The sequence below is a fragment of the Cervus canadensis genome, chromosome X, assembly GCF_019320065.1.
Source record: "Cervus canadensis isolate Bull #8, Minnesota chromosome X, ASM1932006v1, whole genome shotgun sequence".
NCBI lineage: Eukaryota > Metazoa > Chordata > Mammalia > Artiodactyla > Cervidae > Cervus > Cervus canadensis.
Genome location: NC_057419.1, coordinates 20,912,466 through 20,937,384, shown reverse-complemented (window position 1 = coordinate 20,937,384; position 24,919 = coordinate 20,912,466). Strand labels below are relative to the sequence as shown.

The following is a 24,919-nucleotide window of genomic DNA, read 5'->3' as shown; positions in this document are numbered from 1 at the left end:
TTGCCTTCCATGACCTTAATATTTTTGAAGAGTACTAGCCAGTTATTTTCTAGAATGTCCTTCAAGTTGGAGTTGTCTGATATTGTCTTGTGATTAGATTGAAGTTACTAATTTTTGGCAAGAACCCCACAGAAGTGTTATCTCAGTGCTTCCTGTCAGGGGTTTCATGCATAGGCATGCCTTTTTACTGCTGATGTTAATTTTGATCCCTGGGTTAAGATTGTGTCTGCCAGATATTTGCAGCTCAAGTTACTGTTTTCTCTTTGTAATCAACAAGTATCTTGTGGGGAGAAACTTTGAAACTACGCAAGTATCCTGTTTCTCAACATAATAACCCAACTATTTAGCATCCAGTGATTATTGCCTGTACAAAATTTTGCTGTCACATTTGGCTAAATGGTGATTTAAAACACCTTCTATCACTATTTCTACATTTATTAGTTAGAATTCTTCTGTAAGGAATAGCTACTCACCCCAATATATTTATTTGCTTATCCCAGTTTACTTATGTCAATATAGACTCCTGAATATTTCTTTTATGCTGTGTCTTATAATCTATTACTATCATTATTTTACTGTCCCAGATTTGGCCATTGGGAGCTCCTTCAAGTTGGTTCCTGTGCCCTTTTCACATGGCATTATTATTATTATTTTAGTACTTTCTTGATTTCTGGCCTTTCAAGATATTCCAGGTTTGTATTCTATTTCCCCCGGCCCAGTCCTAGAAAGGAGTCCTGGCTTCTTTTATTACAGAGTGGTATATAGAAGCAAGTTCTAGGCACTAGATATGCTTAAATGTTACCAGAGTGTCATTGCTTCTAAGGCACTCTCAGATGACAGAGCTAGGAAGTACATTTCAATACTCACAAATGCATATGTGCACATATTTTGCACCTAACTACCTGCATATGTATATGTGTGAAAATACATGTATGAATTTATACTGGTACTTTAGATTCTAATCTAGCACCAAGGGATTCATTCTTTATGTTCCTCTTTCCTTATTTGGAACTCCTTTCTCCAAAGGTGGCAAACTCTAGTTATCCACAAAGTATTTGTTCAATCCTAGTATGCACAAAAAGTAGTTTCAGAATTTCTAACTTGTTCTCTTGTAAAGAAAAAATTTACCAACTAAAGTACAATATTTGTGTACAATTCCTTTTGTCTTTAGTCTACACTGTTTCTTCAAGGTGTGGGGGCTCCCCGAGGAGCTCTCATGTGCAAATGGGGTATTGGGCTTCCACGTCACTGTGGAGGGAAGAGCTTGAGGAGGATCCGGATGGAGACCTGCTTCTCCCACAATCAAATCATCTACCTCTACAGCCAGTTCACCAGCCTGGACAAAGGTGAGAATGGGACCCTCAGCTGGGAAGATTTCCAGTGGATTCCAAGACTTGTCATCAAGCCATTGGGGGACTGGCTCATCAGTGCCTTCTTTCCAGAGGGAAAAGATTAGGCAGGCTCCCGTGGCTTCATAAAATCTTTGGCTCATTTCTGATCCACTGAAGATAGTGCAAAATGCAAAGATAAGAATGGACTAGAACCACTTAACAGCCAAAGCAACAAACTGTACTTTGCTTTTCGACTATATGATTTGGATAAAAATGACAAAATCTTCCACAATGAGCTATTCCAGGTTCTTCACATGATGGCTGGAGTGAATGTCTCGGATGAGCAACTGGGTGGCATCACAGACTCCCCATTCAGGAGGCTGATCTAGAGAGGGATGGTGCCATATCTTTTGAAGAATTTGGTAAGGCTTTGGAGAAGGTGGACGGCAAGCAGAAAGTGAACATCTGATTTCTTGACTGAAAGGCCAAGACCAGACTGTTCCCTGCTCTCTAGTATCTAAGAACTGGATGTGAGCGTCCTCCTATCTCCCAGCCCTCCCTCTTCCCTATTATCTATCCAAGATACTACAGCTTTTGTGTGGTAACCTCCCTTTGGTGTACCTGGGGCGTTACAGAACAGCACACCCAGTCCATTTCTGTTCAGTATCCACTCACCAGTTCCCCATTTATAAATATCACCCCCCCCCCCCCCCGCAGTTATGCTGCTGAATGCTACACATCCATCCAGCGTGAGAAAGTGAGACAGCAACTCAAGCCAAGAAGCAGCCAGGCGAGCTCTGTCACTGATACAGACCGTGGCCACCCCATTGTCCCTCCTCAGCACGCAACTTCGGCCTTTTCCACGTGGCGTTTGCTTCCTGTTTCTCTGTCACCCAGTCAACCATCGCCTCGATCTTTCAGTCTGCATGCCCTTTGTCATGCCTCCAAATCTCCTCTCTTAAATATATGTCTAACTTGACAAGATGCTTCTGTGGCCTGGCAGCTTTTATTTACCTTTGCTCATAAATGAGGCTCTGGGACGTTGTCTCCCCAGGAGCATTCTGGGAGCCAACACTTGTCTCAGAAGAATGTGACCATCTGTTTGTCCCTTGTACTCTGCTCTGTCATCAAAGGGCTGCTGGAGGGAGATGTTCTTCTCGAAAGGTATCGAGCCAAGTCTTCCAGGTGGCTTGCCATGGGTGCTTGACCTATGGCTTCTGATTCTGCACATGAAGGGTGGCTACTCTGTGGGTACTCATTAGAACAGTGTTGTTTCTTCAGAAAATAGCCACATGCCTGCTGGTCTGCTCAGCTTTGGGGCACTATCACAACCCAGGGAGCCGCCCTGACAGTCTGCCTGGGACTCTCTGAACAAAAAGGCCGGGCACCCTAAGAGCCTCTTGTGTTCCCACCTCTGCAGCATGCTTTATACAACTTGGTACTGCATGCCCTGGAATGTTTTTCACTTCATGTTTCCAAGTGGAAAGAGTTATGGAGATGCCTAACTCATCCTGTCCAAGGGATTTCAAGATCATCCTTAGTATCCTCAAGGTTTTTGCACTTGGCAAATAATTAAGTCAGAAGCCACAGTCAGCTCCCAGTAGAGGTCCAGAGCCCTGACTATATTGTCACATTAGCTGTCTGGTTACAATGGCTTCCTACCTCCACTGGTAATTGCTTAGAATCAAGGAGTCTGGCAGTGGTGGCACAACCCGAGGTAGCACTGTAGACCTTTCAGCGAGCCAGGAGTCAGAGCAGCTTCTTTGCCAAAGTCAGCTTAGTTTAGACCTCACCCCAAAAGGCTGTTGCCATCCTAACACCTAAATCTGTTCATTCATATATCTGCCTGTGGTGGATTTTCTCCTTATTGCCAAATTCAGACTTAAATTGAAGAAAGTACGGAAAACCATGAGACCATTCAGGTATGACCTAAATCAAATCCCTTATGACTATATGGTGGAAGTGATAAATAGGTTCAAGGGTTTAGATCTGATAGACAGAATACCTGATGGAGTTTTGTGACATTGTGATAGGAGGCAGTGATCAAGATCATCCCCAAGAGAAAGAAATACAAAAAGGCAAAATAGTTGTCTGACGAGGCCTTACAAATAGCTGAGAAAAGAAGAGAAGCTAAAGGCAAAGGAGAAAATGAAAGATATATCCATTTGAATGCAGAGTTCCAAAGAATAGCAAGGAGAGAGAAGAAAGCCTTTCTCAGCAATCAATGCAAAGAAATAGAGGAAAACAATAGAATGGGAAAGACTAGAGATCTCTTCAAGAAAATTAGAGATACCAAGGGAACATTTCATGCAAAGATGGGCACAATAAAGGACAGAAACGGTATGGACCTAACAGAAGCAGAAGATATTAAGAAGAGGTGGCAAGAATACACAGAAGACCTATACAAAAAAGATCTTTATGACCCAGATAACCACGATGGTGTGATCACTCACCTAGAGCCAGACATCCTGGAATGTGAAGTCAAGTGGGCCTTAAGAAGCATCACTATGAACAAAGCTAGTGGAGGTGATGGAATTCCAGTTGAGCTATTTCAAATCCTGAAAGATGATGCTGTGAAAGTGCTGCACTCAATATGCCAACAAATTTGGAAAACTCAGCAGTGGCCACAGGACTGGAAAAGGTCAGTTTTCATTCCAATCCCAAAGAAAGCTAATGCCAAAGAATGTTCAAACTTCTGCACAATTGTTCTCATCTCATATGCTAGTAAAGTAATGCTCAAAATCCTCCAAGACAGGCTTCAATAGTATGTGAACCATGAACTTCCAGATGTTCAAGCTGGATTTAGAAAAGGCAGAGGAACCAGAGATCAAATTGCCAACATCTGGTGGATCATCGAAAAAGCAAGAGAGTTCCAGAAAAACATCTATTTCTGCTTTATTGACTATGCAAAAGCCTTTGACTATGTGGATCACCATAAACTGTGGAAAATTCTTCAAGAGATGGGAATACCAGACCACCTTACCTGCCTCCTGAGAAATCTGTATGCAGGACAAGAAACAACAGATAGAACTGGACATGAAACAATGGACTGGTTCCAAATCGGGAAAGGAGTATGTCAAGGCTGTATATTGTCACCCTGCTTATTTAACTTGTATGCAGAGTACATCATGTGAAATGCCAGGCTGGATGAAGCACACAGTGGAATCAAGATTGCTGGGAGAACTATCAATAACCTCAGATATGCAGATGATACCACCTTTCTGGCAGAAAGCAAAGAACTAAAAAGTTTCTTGATGAAGGTGAAAGAGGACAGTGAAAAAGCTGGCTTAAAACTTAACATTCAGAAAACTAAGATCATGGCATCCTGTCCCATTGCTTCATGGCAAATAGATGGGGAAACAATGGAAATAGTAAGAGACTTTATTTTCTTGGGCTCCAAAATCACTGTAGATGGTGACTGCAGCTATGAAATTAAAAGATGCTTGCTCCTTGGAAGAAAAGCTATGACCAACCTAGATAGCATATTAAAAAGCAGAGACATTTCTTTGCCAATAAACATCTGTCTAGTCAAAGCTTTGGCTTTTCCAGTAGTCATGTATGAATGTGAGAGTTGGACTATAAAGAAGGCTGAGCACTGAAGAATTGATACTTTTGAACTGTGGTGTTGGAGAAGACTCTTGAGAGTCTCTTGGACTGCAAGGAGATCCAACCAGTCCATCCTAAAGGAAATCAGTCCTGAATATTGATTGGGAGGACTGATGTTGAAGCTGAAACTCCAATACTTTTACCACCTGATGCGATGAACTGACTCATTGGAAAAGACCCTGATGCTGGGAAAGATTGAAGATGGGAGGGGAAGGGAATGATAGAGGATGAGGTGGTTGGATGGCATCACCGACTCAATGGACATGAGTTTGAGCAGGCTCCGGGTGTTGGTGATGGACAGGGAAGCCTGGCGTGCTGCAGTCCATGAGATCTTAAAGAGTTGGACACGACTGAGTGACTGAACTGAACTGAACTGGTGGATTTTCTCTGACTCATTGTGTGCTTCCTCGCTTGGGAAGAAGCAATTCTTTAGAAAAGGAATGGCCAAAGGACACCACTGCAAAGGGAAAGGAAAGGAATGGGGGACAGGGGAGTGGCTGGGAGAGATCGCTCAAGTGCAAACAAATGAGGAATTCTGTATGATGTATCATTCTGGCTTTCTGATGAAGTGATATAACACAGGAATTGTTTACAAGGGGATAACTGTCTGATAAGCATCTATTCAGCACCTCAGAGGCTCTTTGACTTGAATTTTTAAAGTTCCTAAGTTTATGGCTTTGCCCTCTTTTAGCAGTCATAGCATATTGTTTAAATCCTTGGTCATGCCTTATTCTTATATTTAAAATTATATTCATCAGTCCATCCATAAATATTTGTGATTAAGACAAAACAACAAAGTAAACATAGGTCTTTCCAAAGTTACTTAGGTTAGCTATTTTCTTCCCCATCTCCTTCAGTGTGGTTATGATACTCATTTGTAATATAGTTAGGTTTATTTGTTATCGCCTGTTTTCCATTTTGGCTTCTCTTTACATTCAGGCTGATGTTAATTATTTATTTATCGGGTTGGGTATGTGATACACTGGAGCTTCCCAGGTGGCACTAGAGGTAAAGAACCCTCCTGCCAGTGGAGGAGACATAAGAGACATGGGTTCGATCCCTGGGTTGGGAAGATCCCCTGCAGGAGGGCATGGCGACCCACTCCAGTATTCTTGCGTGGAGAACCCCATGGACAGAGGAGCCTGGCAGGCTATAGTCCATAACGGTGCAAAGTGTCGGACATGACCGAAGCAACTTAGCATGCATGCATGCATGTGAAAGATTACTTGGGTTCTAAGAGTTAGAGCTCCCCAAAATATACTCAAAGACATGCTCCCTTGACCCTGCTGCCTCCTTCCCACCCCCCACATTTTCTACCCCATTCCTACCCACGCCCTGTTGGTAAACCTGTCTCATTCGTTTCTGGTTTCTCTCCCCTATATAGTCGGTTTTGCCATAACTCTTGTTTTGAAAAAGTGAGTTTGTCCCAACATGACTGCTATCTTAGAGAACAATCTGAGCTCAGCATGAATTTTGTGTTTGTTTTATGCACAATCTTGTGCATGAGAAGCTCTGGGTGAATGCAGGAACTGACCCAGCTGACCTGAACTGTGGAAAAACACAAAATGCACACACCTCAATCATCTCTGAGCCCCCTTGGTTCACTCTTTGTCTTAGCAGCCACACCCATCGACATCTGGTACTGCAGCCTGCCTTCTGATTTCAGGTACCCCTGCCTCTCCCCCTTCTCCTGATGCCCACTCCACAAGCACACTTTAGGGCCTTTTCTAGGGAAAGTGACATATTTATTGTATTATGCATTACTTAACCATTTCGCACATGTAAACCTGTGCTACTGTTTATTAGGTTCCTGTCTTTGTATATGTGTGTATGACAGAAATGTTTTGAGTGTTGTGCTGTTTTCTCCATAAACCTTTGGATTTTTATTGTGCAGTTCTGCATAATGTGAAGATTTATAAGGATGGCTATGTTGTGCTATAGCAGAGTTGACTATTTCTTTTATACAAACAAGTGGATACCTTCATAATTTCTTATATATCCTTCTTTGTAACATGAAGGGTAGCATACTGTAGATACTCTTTTGGGCTTTGCCTTTGTCCCTTAAGAGTATGTCCTGGAAAGCACTCCTTATTAGCTCATAAAAATATTTTTTACAGCTGCATAGTACTTCATTATGTGGATGTCCTATAGTGTATTCCATCACTACATGTACAGAACCACAGAAAAAGGGCTAATATCATTAATGACTAAATACCTCTTAAATATATCCATCTGTTTATAGGCACCTTCCAGTATCTCATAATTGTAAACAACACTGCAATGAATAACCTTTTTGTATTATTGGAGGTGAAGGTTTAGCAAGATTTCTAGGGCAGAAAGTGAGTGCATATGCAGTTGTGTTAGAGATCGCCAAATTCCCTTCTAGGTAGGCTGTCCAAAAAGTTTGCATTTCCACCAGCAATATTTGTGAGTACCTGTTTTCTCTCCAATTGCACCAATGGAATAGAGTATGTTGTTGTATTGTTTAATTTTTCCTAATCTAATAGGTGATAAATGGTATCTGTATTGTTTCTATTTCCCTAATTATGAGTTTGAACAATTTCCCCTAAGTTTAATAAATGTTTTCATGTTTTCTTCTGGATTGTCTGTTCAAGGCTTTCCACCGACATTTCTACCAGATTTTTGCTCCTCTCTTTGTCCCTCATTTTTAAGAGATATTTATCTATTAGTGATATCAGTCCTTTTCCCCTATGGTATATGTTGCACATATATTTTCCCAGTTTTTGGTTATTGTTTGACTTTGTTTATGGTGTCTCAGCATGCAAAAAGTTAATGTTCAAATTTATCAGTAGTCTCTTTTATTGCCTCTGTTGTCAGAGTTACAGAGCCATTTCCTAGACCAAGGGCAAAGAATAATTCACCCCTACTCTGTAATAGTACTTGTATGGTTGCATTTTTTTATGTTTAGGTCTCTGATCCCTTTGGAGTTCAATCTTATATAAGGTGTGAAGTATAACTCTATAATTAAATGGTTCTCAACCAGGGGCGATGTAACAGTGTCTGGAAACATTTCATGTTGTCAAAACTAGGGGAAGGAGTGCTCCTGACATCTAGTGTATAGAGGCCAAGGATGCTTCTAAACATCCTACAGTGCATAGGCTAACTCCCACAGCAAAAAATGATCTGACTCAAAATGTCAGTAGTGTTGAGAAATTCTGATAAAAATTTTTTTCTTCAACATTAAAAAAAAAACTCTATCTTTTTGCCTCAATGTTTAGCAATACTACCTCTATCAGATGTTTTCATGTATACTTGGGTCCATCTCTGGAATTTGTATTCTATTCTACTGGTATATTTGTGCCAGTATCACACTGTTGTAATTCAGTGTATTTAGGCTTTAAAGATATTTTAATATCTGTTAGGTCTAGTTCCCCCTTAGAGGTGTCTTCTTTCAGAATTTTACTGGCTATTTCTTTTTTTTAATGTAATAGACTATTTTTAATTGAATGAGTCTTTAAATTCTATAGTGCTTTGCAATTTTCAGAAGTCTCACACACACAATTTCATATAACCCCATAATATCCTATGTTACCCCTCCCCTCTTCCCTCTCCCTATGGTAACCGCTAGTTTGATCTCTCTGTCTCTGATTCTGCTTCTTTTTTTTTGTTTCATTCACTAGTTTGTTGGTTTTTAGTTTCCACATATAGGTGATTATCATACAGTATTTGTCTTTCTCTGATTTATTTAATTTAGCATAGTGCCTTCCAAATCCATCCATGTTGCTGCAAATGGCAAAATTTTATTTTTATGGCTGAGTACTATTCCATTATATACCCACACACACCATATCTTCTTTATCTATTCATCTGTTGATGACACTTAGATTGCTTCCATATCTTAGCAACTGTAAATAATGCTGCTATGAACACTGGGGTGTGTGTACATTTCTGAATTAGTGTTTTGGGGTTGTTTTTTTTCCCAGGTATATGCCCAGGAGTGGAACTGCTGGGTCATATGGTAGTTCTACTTTTAGTTTTTAGAGAAATCACCATACTGTTTTCCACAGTGGCTGCACCAATTTACATTCCCACCAAGTATTCAAGGGTTCCTTTTTCTCCAGACCCTCCCTTGCATTTATTATTTATAATAAATAATATTTTTGATTATAGCATTCTGATGTGTGTGAGGTGGTACCTCATTGTAGTTTTCATTTCCATTTCTCTAATCATTAGTGATGTTGATCATCTTTTCATGTGCCTGTTGGCCATCTGCATTTCCTTTTGGAAAAATGTCTATTCAAGTCTTCTGCCCATTTGTTAATCAGGTGGTCTGGTTTTTTGATTCTGAGTTGTATGAGCTGTTTATTTTTAACTGGAGGATAATTGCTTTACAATTACTGTGTTGGTTTCTGCCATACTGTATGAGCCATTTACATTTCTTAGATATGACCCTCCACTGGTCATATCATTTGCAAATATCTTCTCTCATTCCGTAGGTTATCTTTTCATTTTATTGATGGTTTCCTTTGCTGTGTAAAAGTTTTTAAGTTTAATTAGGTCCCACTTGCTTATTTTTGCGTATGTTTGCTTTAGGAGGTGGATCAAAAAATATATTGCTGTGATTTATGTCAAAAAGAGTGTTCTGTCTATGTTTTCCTCTAGGAGTTTTATAGTATATGGTCTTACATTTAGGTCTTGAATCCATTTTGAATCTGTTTTGTATATGGTGTTAGAGATTTCTTTTACATGTAGCTGTCTAGGTTTCTCAGCACCACTTATTAAAGAGACTACCTTTTCTCCATTGTATATTCTTGCCTCCTTTGTTGTTGATTCACTGATTTTAAGTGTATGGGTTTATTTCTGGGCTCTCTATTCTGTTTTGTTGATCTATGTGCCAGTACTTGGTGCCAGTACCATACTGTTTTGATGACTATAGCCTTGTAGTATAGGCTGAAGACTGGGAGCATGATTCCTCCAGCTCTTGTTTTTCTTTCTCAAGAAAGAAAAACTGTTTCAACTATTCAGGGTCTTTTGTGTTTCCATACAAATTTAAAAATTATTCTCATTTTTTAAAAAAATGCCACTGGTATTTTGATAGCTCAGTTGATAAAGAATCCACCTGCCATGCAGGAGACCCTGGTTTGATTCCTGGGTCAGGAACATCTGCTGGAGAAGGGATAGGCTACCCACTCCAGTATTCCTGGGCTTCCCTTATGGCTCAGCTGGTAAAGAATCTGCCTGCAGTGCAGGAGACCTGGGTTCGATCCCTGAGTTGGGAAGATCCCCTGGAGAAGGGAAAGGCTACCCACTCCAGTATTCTGGCCTGGAGAACTCCATGGACTGTATAGTCCATGGGGTCACAAAGAGTTGGACACGACTGAGCCACTTTCACTCTTTCCCTTCCTTGCACTGAATCTGTAGATTGCCTTGGGTAGTATGATCATTTTAACAATATTCTTCCAGTCTAAGAATATGGTATACTTTCCATCTGTGTTGTCTTCAGTTTATTTCATTAACGTCTTACAGTTTTCCAAGTACAGGCCTTTTACCTCCTTAGGTGGGTTTATTACTAGGTATTTTTTTTTCTTTTTGATGCATTGGTAACTGGGATTGTTTCCTTAATTTCTCTTTCTGATAGTTTATATTAGTGTATACAAGTGCAACAGATTTCTGTACTTTAATTTTGTACCACATTCATTGATGAGCTCTAGTACTTTTCTGGTGGCATCTTTAGGATTTTCTATATATAGTATCATGTCACCTGCAAAAAGTGAGTTTTACTTCTTCCTTTCCAATTTGGATTCCTTTTGTTCCTTTTTCTTGTCTGATTGCTGTGGGTAGGACTTCAAAACTATGTTGAATAAAAGTGGCAAGAGTGGCCATCCTTGCCTTGTTCCTTATCTTAGAGGAAATGCTTTCAGCTTTTCACCATTGGGCATGATGTTAGTTGTGGGTTTGTCATGTATGACCTTTATTTAGTGGAGTTATGTTACTACTATGCCCACTTTCTGGATTTTTTTTATTCATAAATGGATGTTGAGCTTTATCAGAAGATTTTCCCACATTTGTTGGGGTGCTCATATGGTTTTTATTCTTAAATTTGTTAATGTAGTGTGTCACACTGATTGATTTATGGATATTGAAAACTCATTGCATCCCTGGGATAAATCTCACTGATCGTGGTGTATGAGCCTTTTAATGTATTGTTGGATTTGTGTTGTTAACGTCTTGTTGAGGATTTTTGCATCTATGTTCGTCAGTGATATTGGTCTGTAATTGTCTTTTTTTGTGATAACTCTGTCTGGTTTCGGTATCGTGGTGACACTGCCTCATAGAATGAGTTGAGAAGTGTTCCTTCCTCTGCAATTTTTTGGAATATTTTGAGAAGGATAGGTCTTAACTTTTCTCTAAATGTTTGGTGAATTCACCAGTGAAATCATCTAGCCCTGGACTTTTTTTTTTGGGGGGGGGGGTGAGCTTTAAAATTACTGGTTCAATTTCATTATTGGAAATTGGTCTGTTCATATTTTCTATTCCTTCCTGGTTCAGTCTTGGGAGAGTGTACCTTTCTAAAGGTTTGTTCATGTGTCTTCTAGGTTGTCCATTTTATTGGCACATAGTTGTCTGTAGTAGTCTTTTGGTGGCTTAGTTGTTAAGTTGTGTCCAACTCCTGCGACCCCATGAACTGTAGCCTGCCAGCCTCCTCTGTCCATGGGATTTTCCAGGCAAGAATACTGGAGTGGGTTGCCATTTCCTTCTCCAAGGGATCTTCCCAACCCAGGAATCAAACCTGAGTCTCCTGTATTGTAGGCAGATTCTTTACCGACTGAGCTACAAGGGAAGCTCTAGTAGTCTCTTATCCTTTTTATCTCTGTGGTGTCTATTTTATTTATTTAAATTGGAGTATACTTGCTTTACAGTGTTGTGTTAGTTTCTGCTGTACAACAATGTGAGTGAGCCATATGTATACATATACCTCCTCCCCCTTGAGCCTCCCTCCCACCCTCTCGGTCATCACAGAGCACCAAACTGAGCTCCCTGTGTTTCACAGCAGCTTCCCACTAGTTATCTATTTTACACGTGGTGGTGTATATGCTACCCTCTCAATTCATCTTGAGTCCACAAGTCCATTCTCTCTGTCTGTATTCCTGTCCTGCAGATAGGTTCATCAGTACCATTTTTCTAGAGTCCATATATATGCATTAATATACAATATTTGTTTTTCTCTTTTTGACTTATTCACTCTGTATCACAGACTCTAGGTTCATCCACATCTCTACAAATCACCCAGGTTGGTTCCTTTTCAGGGGTAATACTCCATTGTATATATGGATCATATCTTCATCCATTTATCTGTCAATGAACATTTAGGTTGCTTCTATGTCCTGGCTATTGCAAATAGTGCTGCAGTCAACACTGGGGTTCATGTGTCTTTTCAAATTATGATTTTCTCTGGGTATGTGCCCAGTAGTAGGAATTCTGGGTCATATGGTAGTTTTGTTTTTAGTTTTTTAAGGAGCCTCCATACTGCTCTCCAGTGTGGTTGTATCAATTTATATTCCCACCAACAGTGCAAGCAGGTTCCCTTTTCTCCACATGCTCTCCAGCATTAATTGTTTGTACAATTTTTTGATGATGGCCGTTCTGACCAGTGTGAGGTGATATCTCATTGTAGCTTTGATTTGCATTTCTCTAATAAAGAGCAATGTTGAGCATCTTTTCATGTGTTTATTAGCCATCTGTACATCTTCTTTGAAGAAATGGCTATTTAAGTTTTTCACCCGTTTTTTGATTGGGTTGTTTGTTGTTTTGATATTGAGCTGCATGTGCTCCTTATATATTTTGAAGATAATATTTTGGATAATATTTTGGAGATATATTTTGTCAGTTGCTTTGTTTGCAAATACTTTCTGCCATTCTGAGGGTTGTTTTTTCATCTTATGTAGAGTTTCCTTTGCTGTGCAAAAGCTCTTAAGTTTAATTAGGTTCCATTTATTTGTTTTTGTTTTTATTTTCAATACTCTAGGAGGTGGGTCAAAAAGGATCTTGCTGCAATTTATGTCAAAAAGTGTTTTGCCTATGTTTTCCTCTAAGAGTTTTATAGTGTCTGGCCTTACAATTTGTACTTTAATCCATTTTGAGTTTATTTTTGTGTATTGTGTTAGGAAGTGTTCTAATTTCATTCTTTTATATGTAGCTGTCTAGTTTTCCCAGCACTACTTATAGAAGAGGCTTTCTTTTCTCCATTGTGTATTCTTGCCTCCTTTGTCAAAGATAAGGTGACCATAGGTGCGTGGGTTTATCACTGAGCTTTCTGCCCTGTTTCATTGATGTATATTTCTGTTTTTTTGTCAGCACCATACTGTCTTGATGACTCTAGCTTTGTGGTACCATCTAAAGTCAGGGAGTTTGATTCCTCCAGCTCCATTTTCCTTTCTCAAGATTCCTTTGGCTCTTTGGGATCTGTTGTGTTTCCAAACAGATTGTAAAAAAAATTTTGTTATAGTTCTGTGAAAAATGCCATTGGTGATTTGAAAGGGATTGTATTGACTTTGTAGATTGCTTTGGGTAGTATAGTCATTTCACAATATTGACTCTTTCAATCCTAGAACATGGTATATCTCTCCATCTGTTTGTATCATCTTTGATTTCTTTCATCAGTGTCTTATAGTTTTTCTGGATACAGGGCTTTTGTGTCCTCAGGTAGATTTATTCCTAGGTATTTTATTCTTTTTGTTGCAATGATGAATGAGACTGTTTCCTTAATTTCTCTTTCTGATTTTTCATTGTTAGTATATAGGAATAGAAGAGATTTTGGTGTATTAATTCTATATCCTGTGAGTTTACTAAATTCATTGATTAGCTTTAGTAGTTTTCTGGTGGCATTTTTAGGATTTTCAGTATCATGTCATCTGCAAACAGTGACAGTTTTACTTCTTTTCCAATTTGGATTGCTTTTCTTTTTCTTCTCTGATTGCCATGACCAAGACTTCCAAAACTATGTTGAATAATAGTGGCAAGCCTGGGCACCCTGAATAAATTTCAAAAATCCTGCATTTATATTATCCTCCCCTCATGATTGCTTTATTTTTGCTGCAAAGCTTATGGAATCTAAATTCTGCAACCAGAGATTGAACCTGTGCCCCATGCATAGGAAACGTAGAGTTCTAACCACTGGACTGCCAGGGAGTTCCCACAATTACTATTTTTAATATCATATTTTTATGTATTTATTTTGTGTATTCCTTAACAGTTTATTGTGGATATAGATGATTTTACTACTTTTGTCTTTAACCTCCCTACTAGTTTTGTGTGTGGATGACTTCATACCTTTACTATATATTTGCCTTTACTGGTGAGCTTTCTCATTTTGTAATTTTCTTGTTTCTACTTGGGGCCTTTTCTCTTTTTGCCTAGAGAAGTTCCTTTACCATTTGTTGTAAATCTGATTTGGTGGTACTGAACTCTTTCTGCTTGCCTGTAAAGCATTTGATTTCTCTGTGACATCTGAAGGAGAGCCTTGCTGGGTAGAGTTGTCTTGGTTGTAGGTTCTTCTGTTTCATCACTTTAAATATATTGTGCCATTCTGTTCTGGCCTGCAGATTTTATGATGAAAAATCAGCTGATAGCCTTATGGGAGTTCCCTTAATGTTACTTGTTGCTTTTCCCTTGATGTTTCTCATATTCTCTCTTTATCCTTAATTTTTGTCATTTTAATTATAGTGTGTCTTGATGTGTTCCTTTTTGGGTTCTTCTCTATGGGACTCTGTGTTTCCTAGATTTAGGTGACTGTTTTCTTTCCCAGGTTAGGCAAGTTTTCAGCTATTAGATTTTCAGATATGTTCTCAGCCTGTTTCTCTTTCTTCTACTTCTGGGACCTGTATAATGTGATTTTTAGTATGCTTGAGGTTGTCCCAGAGGTCTCTTAAGCTGTCCTCTTTTCATTTTTTTTTTTTTTTCTGTTCACCGGTAGTGATGGATTTCTACCACTGTCTTCCAGCTTATCAATCCAGTCCTTGATATCATTTAGTCTACTATTGATTCCTCCTAAAGTATATTTTTTCATTTCAGTTATTGTTCTTCATCTCTATTTCATTATTCTTTATATTTTCTAACTCTTTGTTAAAAACTTCTAACTTGTGTTGTGCATCCATTCTTCTCCCAAGTTCTTTCATCATCTTTACGATCATTACTCTGATCTCCTTCTAAGGTAGAATGCCTGTCTCCTCTTCGCTTAGTTCTTCTAGGGTTTTATCTTATTCCTTCATCTGGAACATGTTCCTCTGCTACCTCATTTTTGTCTAAGTTGCTGTTGGTATTTTTACATACGTAGTAGGTTAGTTATGTTTCTCAACCTTGGAGGAGTGGTCCTCTGTAGGACAGGTCCTATGCGTCCCTGAGGCACATTCCCCTCTTGTCACCCAAGCTATATGCTCTAGGGATTCCCTCTAAGACGGCTGTGTGGGTCCTTCTTTTGTGGTGGGCTGACTATGTGGGTGGTCTGGAAGGCCCCCAGTCCAACTGGTTGTCAGGCCCTGCCTTGTGTGGATGCTACTGGCTGCTGGGACTTGTTTATGAGGTGTCTGACTGCAGAACTCCAGGGGGCCCTGGGGCTAGTGCCGGCTCACTGGTGGGCGGAATCAGGGTACAGAAGACTCAGGGATTATTGTCCTCTCTAGTGGTGGGTGAAGGCAGTTCTTGGGGTTAGTGCTAAACTCCTGGCAGGTGGAGCCTGGTCCTGGAGCCTGGCTGCAGGGCCCAGGGATCCAGAGCTAGTGTCAGATCACTGATGGGTGGTGGAAGCATAGTTCCTAACACAGCTGAGTGTGAGGTTTGGGGTGTCCCAAAACTTGTGTTGTCCTGCTAGTGGGCAGGGCTTGTCCAAGGATTGGGTCTGATATACTTTTGGCTGGTTGGGTCTACAAGCTGTGGGATTGTGGTTTTTTGGCATCTGGTGTCTGCCCACTGGTGGGTGGAGCTGGGTCTTGGCCCTCTGGTGGGCAGGGCCATGCCTAGAGGTGTGTCTAGAGGGGGCTATGAACTCAGGCTCATATGAGCTCAGACGGTAAAGAATCTGCTTGCAATGTAGGAGACCTGGGTTCAATCCCTAGGTCAGGAAGGTCCCCTGGAGAAGGGAATGGCAACCCACTCTAGCATTCTTGCCTGGAGAATCCCCATGGATGGAGGAGCCTGGCGGGTTACAGTCCATGGGGTCGCAAAGAGTTGGACACGACTGAGTGACTAAGCACACATGAGCACACGAAGTCTTTAGGCAGCCTGTGTGCTGATGGGTGGGGCTGTGTCCCCATCCAGTTAGTTGTTTGACCTGAGATGCCCCAAAACAGGTGCCTACAGGCCACTGGGTAAGGGCCATAGCTTGGTGCTACTGAGCTAATGGCACCTGCCAGCACTGACTTCCATGGGGTAGAATAAGTTCCTAAATATGGCTGCTGCCAGTGTCTACGTCCCCGGGATGAGCCACAGCTGCCCCCAACTCTCTGGGCGGCTCTTCAAGACCAGCAGATAGTTCTGGCCCTGGCTCCTATGAAATTACTGCTTTTGCCCTGGATCTTGGTGTGCATGAGGTTTTTGTGTGTGCGTCCTTTAAGAGTGGTTAAACCCTGCTGGCCTTCAAAGCCAAATGCTCTGCGGGCTTGTCTTCCCAGAGCATTGCAGGACCTCTGGGCTAGGGAGCCTGATGTGGGACTCAGAACTCCCCTGTGGGATAAACTCTGCAATGGAAGTATTCTCCAGTTTGTGGGTCACTCACCTTGGGGGTATGAGACTTAATTATATCACAAATCAACTCCTACCCATCTTGTTGTGGTTCCTTCTTTATGTGTGTGTGTGTGTGTGTGTGTGTGTGTGTGTGTTTTATGTCTCTAGTTGTTAAAGATCTTTTCTGGTAGGTGTTGGTCTTTTTCATAGATGGTTGTTCTGCAGATGGTTGTAGTTCTGGTGTGCTGTGAAAGGAGGTGAGCTCAGGGTTTTTCTACTCTGCCATCTTGGCTAGAATTTTCTCTAGCTGTTCTTGTAGGTTTGCTTCTCCATGAGGACTTCAGTATCAATGGATCTAACTCCCTTTTTAAAAAAACTTATGAGTAATTTTTGGGGGAATTGTGTTAAATTTCTAAGTTAACTTAGAATTGACTTGTTTATAGTGCTGAATCATTCTATACAAGAACAAGGGATGTCCTTCCATTTGAGAAAGTCTAATTTTGTGTCTTTTAGGAATGCTTTCAAGTTTTTCCAATATAGGTTTTGTACATTTGTGAAAAACTAATTTCTAAGTAACCTTCTTTGTTATTGCTGTAAATGGAATTTTCTATAGCACAAGGTCATCTAATTGTCTCTCATTTGTGTAAATGAAGGGTATTGATTTTTGTGTGTTTATGTCCTGCTACTGTACTGAATTCTTTTATTGTTTAAATTGGTTTTATCATTGATTCTCTACAATTTTCCTGGTACAGCATCACATCACCTGCAACTAGACTTAGGTTTACTTCTTCTTTACCAATTCTTATATCTGTAATTGATCTATTTTGTCTAACTGCATGGATTAATCCCTCTAATATAATGCCAATTAGTACCAGATCGTGAGTATCCTTCCTTTGTTCCTGATTTTAGTAGAAATGCCTCTGATGTTTCCCTATTAAGTAAGATATTGGCTTTAGGACTAAGGCAGAGATATTTTATCCTGTTAATGAAGTACCACTCACTTCCTATTTTCTCAAGTCTTCATAAAGAATAGGTCTTGTATTTTATTAAAGGCCTTTCCATCATCTATGGAAGTAATCATATGGATTTTTCCTCCTTAGATCTATTAACACAGTATATGATACTAATAGATTTCCTAATACTGAACCAACCTTCCATTCCTGCATTAAATCCCATTTAGTCATGGTATATTAATTTCTTAATGTGATACTGTATTCTGTTTGCTCAAAGTTAATTTAGTTTTTTTAATGTATTTTATTTCTTTTAGCTTTGCACTGGGTCTTCATTGCTGCGTGTGGGCTTTCTCTAGTTGCAGCAAGCAGGGGCTACTCTTTCTTGAGGTGCACAGGCTTCTCATTGGGGTGGCTTCTCCTGTTGCAGAGCATGGGCTCTAGGGCACGCAGGCTTCAGTAGTTGTGGCACGTGGGCTTATTAGCTGTGGCTCACGGGCTTAGCTGCTCCATGGCATGTGGAATCTACCCAGACTAGGGATTGAACCTGTGTCCCCTGCATTGTCAGGCAGATTCTTATCCACTGTATCACTAGGGAAGTCCTAATTTAGTAGTTTTGCATCAATAATCATGAATTGGTATTGGTCTGTCCTTCCTACCTTCCCTCCCATCTGTATCAGGTTTAAATATCAAACCTTCAGAAAAAGTTCATAAAAGAATCAGGGAAGTTCTTCATTTTCAATGTGCTGAAACAACTTATAGAGCATTGGTGTTACCTGGACTTTGAAGGTTTAGTTGAATTCCCCTGGGAAACCATCTGGGCCTGAAATCACCTCCTTTGCCACCCTTACTGAGGGAGGGTTTCCATATGGGCTTTAGTTAAGAGATACCCCTTGAATTTTCAGCTTACAGAACTGGGATTTAAACCTAGTTAGACCCATGGTCTTATCACTGTATCACTGATAACCTCAGGGACTTGATTGCCTAATTGTAGTAATGATGATGATGTCTAATACATATTAAGTGCTTATTAGGCTTCAGGTGCTGTTTACATGTATTAATACATTCAATCCTTATTTCAGACTTATGAGGTACTAGCTGTTATTATCGGAGAAGGCAATGGCACCCCACTCCACTACTCTTTTGCCTGATAAATCCCATGGACAAAGGAGCCTAGCAGGCTTCAGTCCATGGGGTCGCTAAGAGTCGGACATGACTGAGCAACTTCACTTTCACTTTTCACTTTTGTGCATTGGAGAAGGAAATGGCAACCCACTCCAGTGTTCTTGCCTGGAGAATCCCAGAGATGGGGGAGCCTGGTGGGCTGCTGTCTATGGGGTCGCACACGACTGAAGCGATTTAGCAGCAGCAGCAGCAGCTGTTATTATCCCTGAGACACTGAAACGATTAGCTTGTTCAGGGTCACATAGCTCTTAAATAGCAGAGCTGGTCTTCAATTCCAGGCAGTTGGCTTCACAGTCCATGTCTTTAATGACCAAGGTACAGTATAATAGTTTGTAGAATTGTGGATGATTATATATCAGAATCTCAGTATGAATGCTTTTTTAAAGGAAAAAAAATGATTTAACTAAAGTCTTGTAAATGAAAGAAGAGTTGCCATTTATGACAATGTCTGTCTAGCAATTTGGCTACAAATTTCCTATCCCTATACCAACAGCCTTTTCTCTTTTAGTGTATAGCCTTTGTTAGCATAATGTACAGAACTGTGTTCTATTGTGAGTCAGCTCCAGGTCTGAGGGATTCAACTTGAATGGAAAATCTTCCAATGACCATGGTGACCCAAACCCAATCAAACAAATGAAACAGTTAAAGTTTTCCCAAATTACTTAGATATACTAAATAGTGTCATTGAGATGGGTAAATTTTCTGCTTTATATAAGTATGACCTCTTATTAATGTCTATTGGGAAAATGAAGTACCCTCATTGCTATTCATTAGTCTAAGCTTTTTCCTATACTCTTACTTTGGAATTTAGACATTATTAAAAATTATGCAGATGAAGACAAAGGGTAATATTTTTATGTCATTTCTGTAAATGTTTAACGTTCTTCTCTCCCACCTCCCCCCATAAAAAAAACCAACTTAATGAGCCACAAAACATGTTATAATGAATGGGGAAAATATTTTTAGCATTTTTATGCAGAAAATGCCTCATTAAAAGCAAATGCTTCAGCAAGCAGATTTGAGCTTAATAGGAACTTTTGTCAAGCAGGGGCTTTTATGACAAATCACTAGCATGTGTAACTGTTCTATATAAAGACCTGGAAAGCCCTCAGAGGCTCTTACCTTCCTTTCTGGTCCCTGGGCTGCATTGCAGCCAGTGTGGTTTGACATGGCACTTAGCAGACATTTGATGAACCTGAAGGACATGAAGCCTACTGTCTAGCCACAGGTAGGAAAAAGTCTGTCTATTGTTAAATATCACTCATTGTTTTATCTGGATATATCATGAGAGTCATTTAGATGAAATCTGTTCTCATCTGGGTGTCTGGCATCATGTGACCCATATATTTTGCATCTAATTTGCATGTTATAAAACCCATAAGGGTACAGAGTTTATACTCATACATACAACCTTAATTTCAAATAAAACCTCAACCTCTCCCTACACTATTATAACTTCTTTAGACTTAGGGCCTCACACTAGCATGACAAGGGCACAGGAGTCCAACCACTCAGGCAGGCTCTGTGGGCTGATTTGGTCACAGAAATAGCAGTCCCTCACCTCAATGATAGCAGAAAGTGCTCACCTGTCCCTCCTGAGGCCTCAGAAGACACACCTGGAGTAATGGTGTTTCCAGGTATTCTGAGCTGGTCTCAGCTTCATCATCTCTGATCCATACCTGGGGGCTTGAGCCGAGTTACAGCCACACCCACCCAGGAAAGGCTGACATCACCAGTGGTGGTGATATCACTCTAGGAACTGGTTACTCAGAACACCCATAGAATGGGGGAAGCATGAAATTATGACATGATTCATCTTTAACAGTAATTTTTCACATCACATAAGTGCTTTCTCAGTTCACCTTACCAAGACGGCCACGCTATCACCTGGCTAGTAACAACAGTAGTGGTTGCAGCAATTAACATTTACTGAAGTCTTGCTCTATGCTTGGCATTGTGATAAGATCTTTGCATGCCTTATCTCATTTAACCCTCAAACTCTATAAGCTAGCTACTATTAATATCCCCATATTACAGATGAGGAAGCTTAGGGCAAAGAAGGTAAATAACCAGCTCTAAATCTTTCAGCTTGTATGCAGAAGAATTAGGATTTGAAGGACTTTCCCCCCTGACTTTATTTTTATTAAAGTATAGTTACTTTACAATATCATGTTAGTTTCAGGTATACAACAAAACTAAGCAATAAATCCTGTTAATCTTTTTTTACATATAGCACTGTATACGTCTTAATCCCATACTCCTAATTTCTCTTACTTTAGAGTCCTTAACTGTTACTGCTTTATAGCATTGTGCAGCCAATTAACTGAAAAACAAATCTGTATCCCCACTCTATTCCAAAGAAAGAGGCATTCCTTTCAGAAACAAAAGGGGAAAAATTCAGTTGTCAAATGCCCATGACTAGCTCTTTCAGGCAGCCCAGTCTCCTTTGGTAGGAGAAGGGACACTGACTCCCAAGACCCACTCAGACTTCCCACTGAGCAGGCACAGGGTGGTTGCTCGGCCACCAAGCTTACCGTTAAGAAGTGCCGGTCCTTGGCTTCGCGTCTCCTCTGGCTGTGGGCCGGGGGGTAGGCGGGCAGCGGAGGAGCTGCTACCGAGATGGGTGCAGCAGCTCTCTGCTCCCGACGATCGCTCCGGCTCCGGTGTTCTGGGGGCAGAAAAATCAATAGTACAGAAACACACTTGGCATTTTCAATTTCTCTTTCCCCCTTGGGAGGATGAGCGAAAGGCTGGAAAAAAGTGAGTTTTTGCTAATCTAGCTCATTTGTATACCAAATAAGATTTTCAGAATGCTTCTGAACTAAACTTTTACTTCATAGTAATATGAAATTGGATGCCTACATTTCAGTGGGTCCGTCTCAAGACGGATCACTCTGAGTTTGATATTTCTCAACACAACTTGTTTCAAAACTACATGAACCAAAAAAAAAAAAAAAAAAAAAATCTAGAATAGCAGTGCAAGATCTGCTTACATGTGTCCTGGAGTGGACCATAGGCACAGACAGGCAAGAGCCTCCCAGGGCGTGGTAAGGACAGATGCTCACAGCTATCCAGTGGGTAGTGGAGCCAGCTCACATTGGCTCAGGGGCATAGATAGTTAGGGGTTCAGGAATTTTGCAAGCCAGCTTTTAAATTGTCAGTAACTTGAAATAGGCTATGGTGGGAATATTTATATCACAGAAATTGGTGAGTCCTACACATTAGGGCCTTATTCATTCATTTCTTTATTACATTTTTTGGGCTTCCCTTGTAGCTCAGTTGGTAAAGAATCTGCCTGCAGTGCAGGAGACCTGGGTTCGATCCCTAGGTTGGGAAGATCCCCTGGAGAAGGAAATGGCAACCCACTCCAGCATCCTTGCCTGGAAAATCCCATTGACAGAGGAGCCTGGTGGGCTGCAGTCCATGGGGTCACAAAGAGTTGGGCACAACTGAGCAACTAACTCTTACTTATATTTTTTTGAAAAGAGACTGTGACCAGCACACCATTGCACCCATCTAAGCTCTGTCACCCACAACACCCAGATGGTTTTCAAATTCTGGGTTCCTAGAGAAAGCAAAAGAATCCCAATGATGGCAACTGTCTAATTTAGAAATAAAGCTACTTTTGGGAAAAACCAAGAAATTTCCATGTGTGGGGTGAAGTGATCCTAACTGCATAATAAGAATCACAGGGACACCAGGAGCACAGTTTAGCTTTTTGGGTATCTTAGTGAGCCTACCCAACATATCCTGCCCAACAAACTGGCCACACCAAAGACTGTACTACCTGCCAAAACCCAGCCCACACTCACACCCAGGGCCTAAAGTCTCGTGACCCCCACCCAATATGACCAGGGTACAAATTTGTGCAGCAGGTATCCTAAATTGCCTTCTGTTGTTTAAAACTGCCATTACTCAGCACATCCACAATAATAATTGTGATGCCCAGTGTTTGTTGGGCAATGAGCGAGATGCTTTGCAAAAGCTTGTAGGTGCATTATCTTGACAACTGCACGAAGCAGGCACCGATAGTGTCCCTCTTGTGCAGATGCCTAAATGGGTCAGGGAGGCTAAGTCATTGCCAAGCTGTCACTGGTACACACTTGGCCCCAGGGCCCTGCTCATGACCACTCCTTGACTTGTAAGCTCTAGAAGATCTAAACACACCTCGCTCATCAGAGCAAGACTGCTGGCATTTGATAGTATATTTGTTATAATTACATTTTATCACATTCTAATTCTTTGGACTGAAAATATAGAATATTTGGCTACTCATAAGACAGTATTCTTTCCCCCGTATTGTTGTTTAGTTGCTCAGTTGTGTTTGACTCTTTGCGACCCCATGGACTGTAGCCCGTCAGGCTCCTCTCCGTGGGATTTCCCAGGCAAGAATACTGGAGTGAGGTGCTATTTCCTTCTCCAGGTGATCTTCCTGACCCAGGGATCGAACCTGCATCTCTTGCATTGGCAGGCAGACTCTTTACCACCGAGCCACTAGGGAAGCCCTTTACCCATATTAGGAAACAGCCAACTACACTAACCCTCTCAGGCGGCGTCAGGTGTCTTTTCTCTAAAGGCCCTGTAGTGCGCAGGGCCCATTTCATCTCTGTCATTGTACTGATAAAAGTCAGGATCTCTCTGTATGTCTGCCTCTGTATAGAAGTCTGCTCCTGGACAACAGAGATTACAGTCAGCTTTCAATCACTGTGCCCTGCTGTGCCTGTGATATAGTGGATTTTCAGTAAATGTTTGTGGAGTGACTGAAAGGAAGAACAAATTAATGCTTTCATGAAGGTCTGCTTTTGTAACCGCAGAATGTACTCTAAAGCCCTATCTTTCCCATGGGCTGGGTACTGAGTCAGTGCCCTCACTGTACCCTTGCTCTTAGGTCCTTCTCGGGGTCTTGTTGCCCGTTTACACCGGCCTCCCTAATGCTGACCTCTTTCTTCTCTGCTGTGTTCAGTGTGCTGTGCTCTAAACCAGTACCTGAGCACTCTTCAGCCTTCTGATTTCTCTTCATGGCTGATCTGCCTGTCTGTGGGCCTCCCTGCCTCAACTGCCAGCTTTGTCTGCCAGGAAAATGTGGCAGAATTACTCAATCTTCCTTTGTTTGGGGTTCTTGAGACAAATGTTGACTCCCATTCACAACCAGCGAAAAGTCCTCAACCCCATGTAGGTGCTCTTTGCTAAACTGCCTCCATAGCTGTTGCTCATCAGGAAGACTTTTTTAAAAAGTATTTATTATATATAGTAGATTTACAATACTGTGCTAGTTTCAGGCATTATAGCTTCAGATTCCTTTCTGTTATAAGATACTGAATATAGTTCCCTGTGCTATCCAGGTAAATCCTGGATGTTAATCTATTTTATATATAGTGCTGAGTATCTGTTAATCCCATACTCTTACCCATCCCCCTTCGGTAACCACAAGTTTGTTTTCTATGTTTATGAGTCTATTTCTGTTTAGTAAATAAGTAATTTTTTTTTTAGATTCCACATATAAGTGATAGCATATATTTCTCTTTCTCTGACTTAGTATGATAATCTCTAGGTCCATCCATGTTGGTGCAATATTTCATTCTTTCTGCGTTGCCGAGTAATATGCCATTGTATATATTCCACATCTTCTTTATACATTCATCTATTCATGAACTCTTATGTTGTTTCCATGTCTTGGCTATTGTGAACAGTGCTGCTATGAACATAGCAGTGCAAGTATCTTTTTGAATTATAGTTTTCTCCAGGTGTATGTCCAGGAGTGGGATTGCTGGATCATATGGTAACTCTATTTTTAGTTTTTTAAGGAATCTGCATACTGTTCTCCATAGTGGATGCACCACTTTACATCCACACCAACAGGATAGAAGGGTACTCTTTCTCCACACCTTCTCCAGCATTTATTATTTGTAGACTTTTTCATGATGGCTCTTCTGACTGGTGTAAGGTGATACCTTGTTGTAGTTTTGATTTGCATTTCTCTAATAATTAGCCATGTTGACCATCTTTTCATGTGCCTGTTGGCCATCTGTATGTCTTCTTTGGAAAAATATCTATTTATTGAGTTTTTTTTGTATTAAGTTGTCTGTATATTTTGGGAACTAAGCCCTTGTTGGTCTCATTATTTGCAAATATTTTTCCCAGTCTGTAGGTTGTCTTTTTGTTTATGGT

At 40.6% G+C, this 24,919-nt stretch overlaps 1 protein-coding gene and 1 pseudogene across 3 annotated transcripts in view; one reads left to right on the top strand and one right to left on the bottom strand.

The window, feature by feature from the left end:
• NHS (NHS actin remodeling regulator) overlaps positions 1 to 24,919 on the bottom strand; it is a 337,770-nt gene that overhangs the window by 26,915 nt on the left and 285,936 nt on the right. For all 3 annotated transcript variants that reach the window (XM_043459974.1, XM_043459976.1, XM_043459975.1), the window contains exon 3: positions 21,286 to 21,419. In XM_043459974.1, the coding sequence (XP_043315909.1) occupies positions 21,286 to 21,419 (134 nt within the window). The remainder of the gene's footprint in view (positions 1 to 21,285; positions 21,420 to 24,919) is intronic.
• LOC122434628 lies at positions 1,225 to 1,812 on the top strand (annotated as a pseudogene).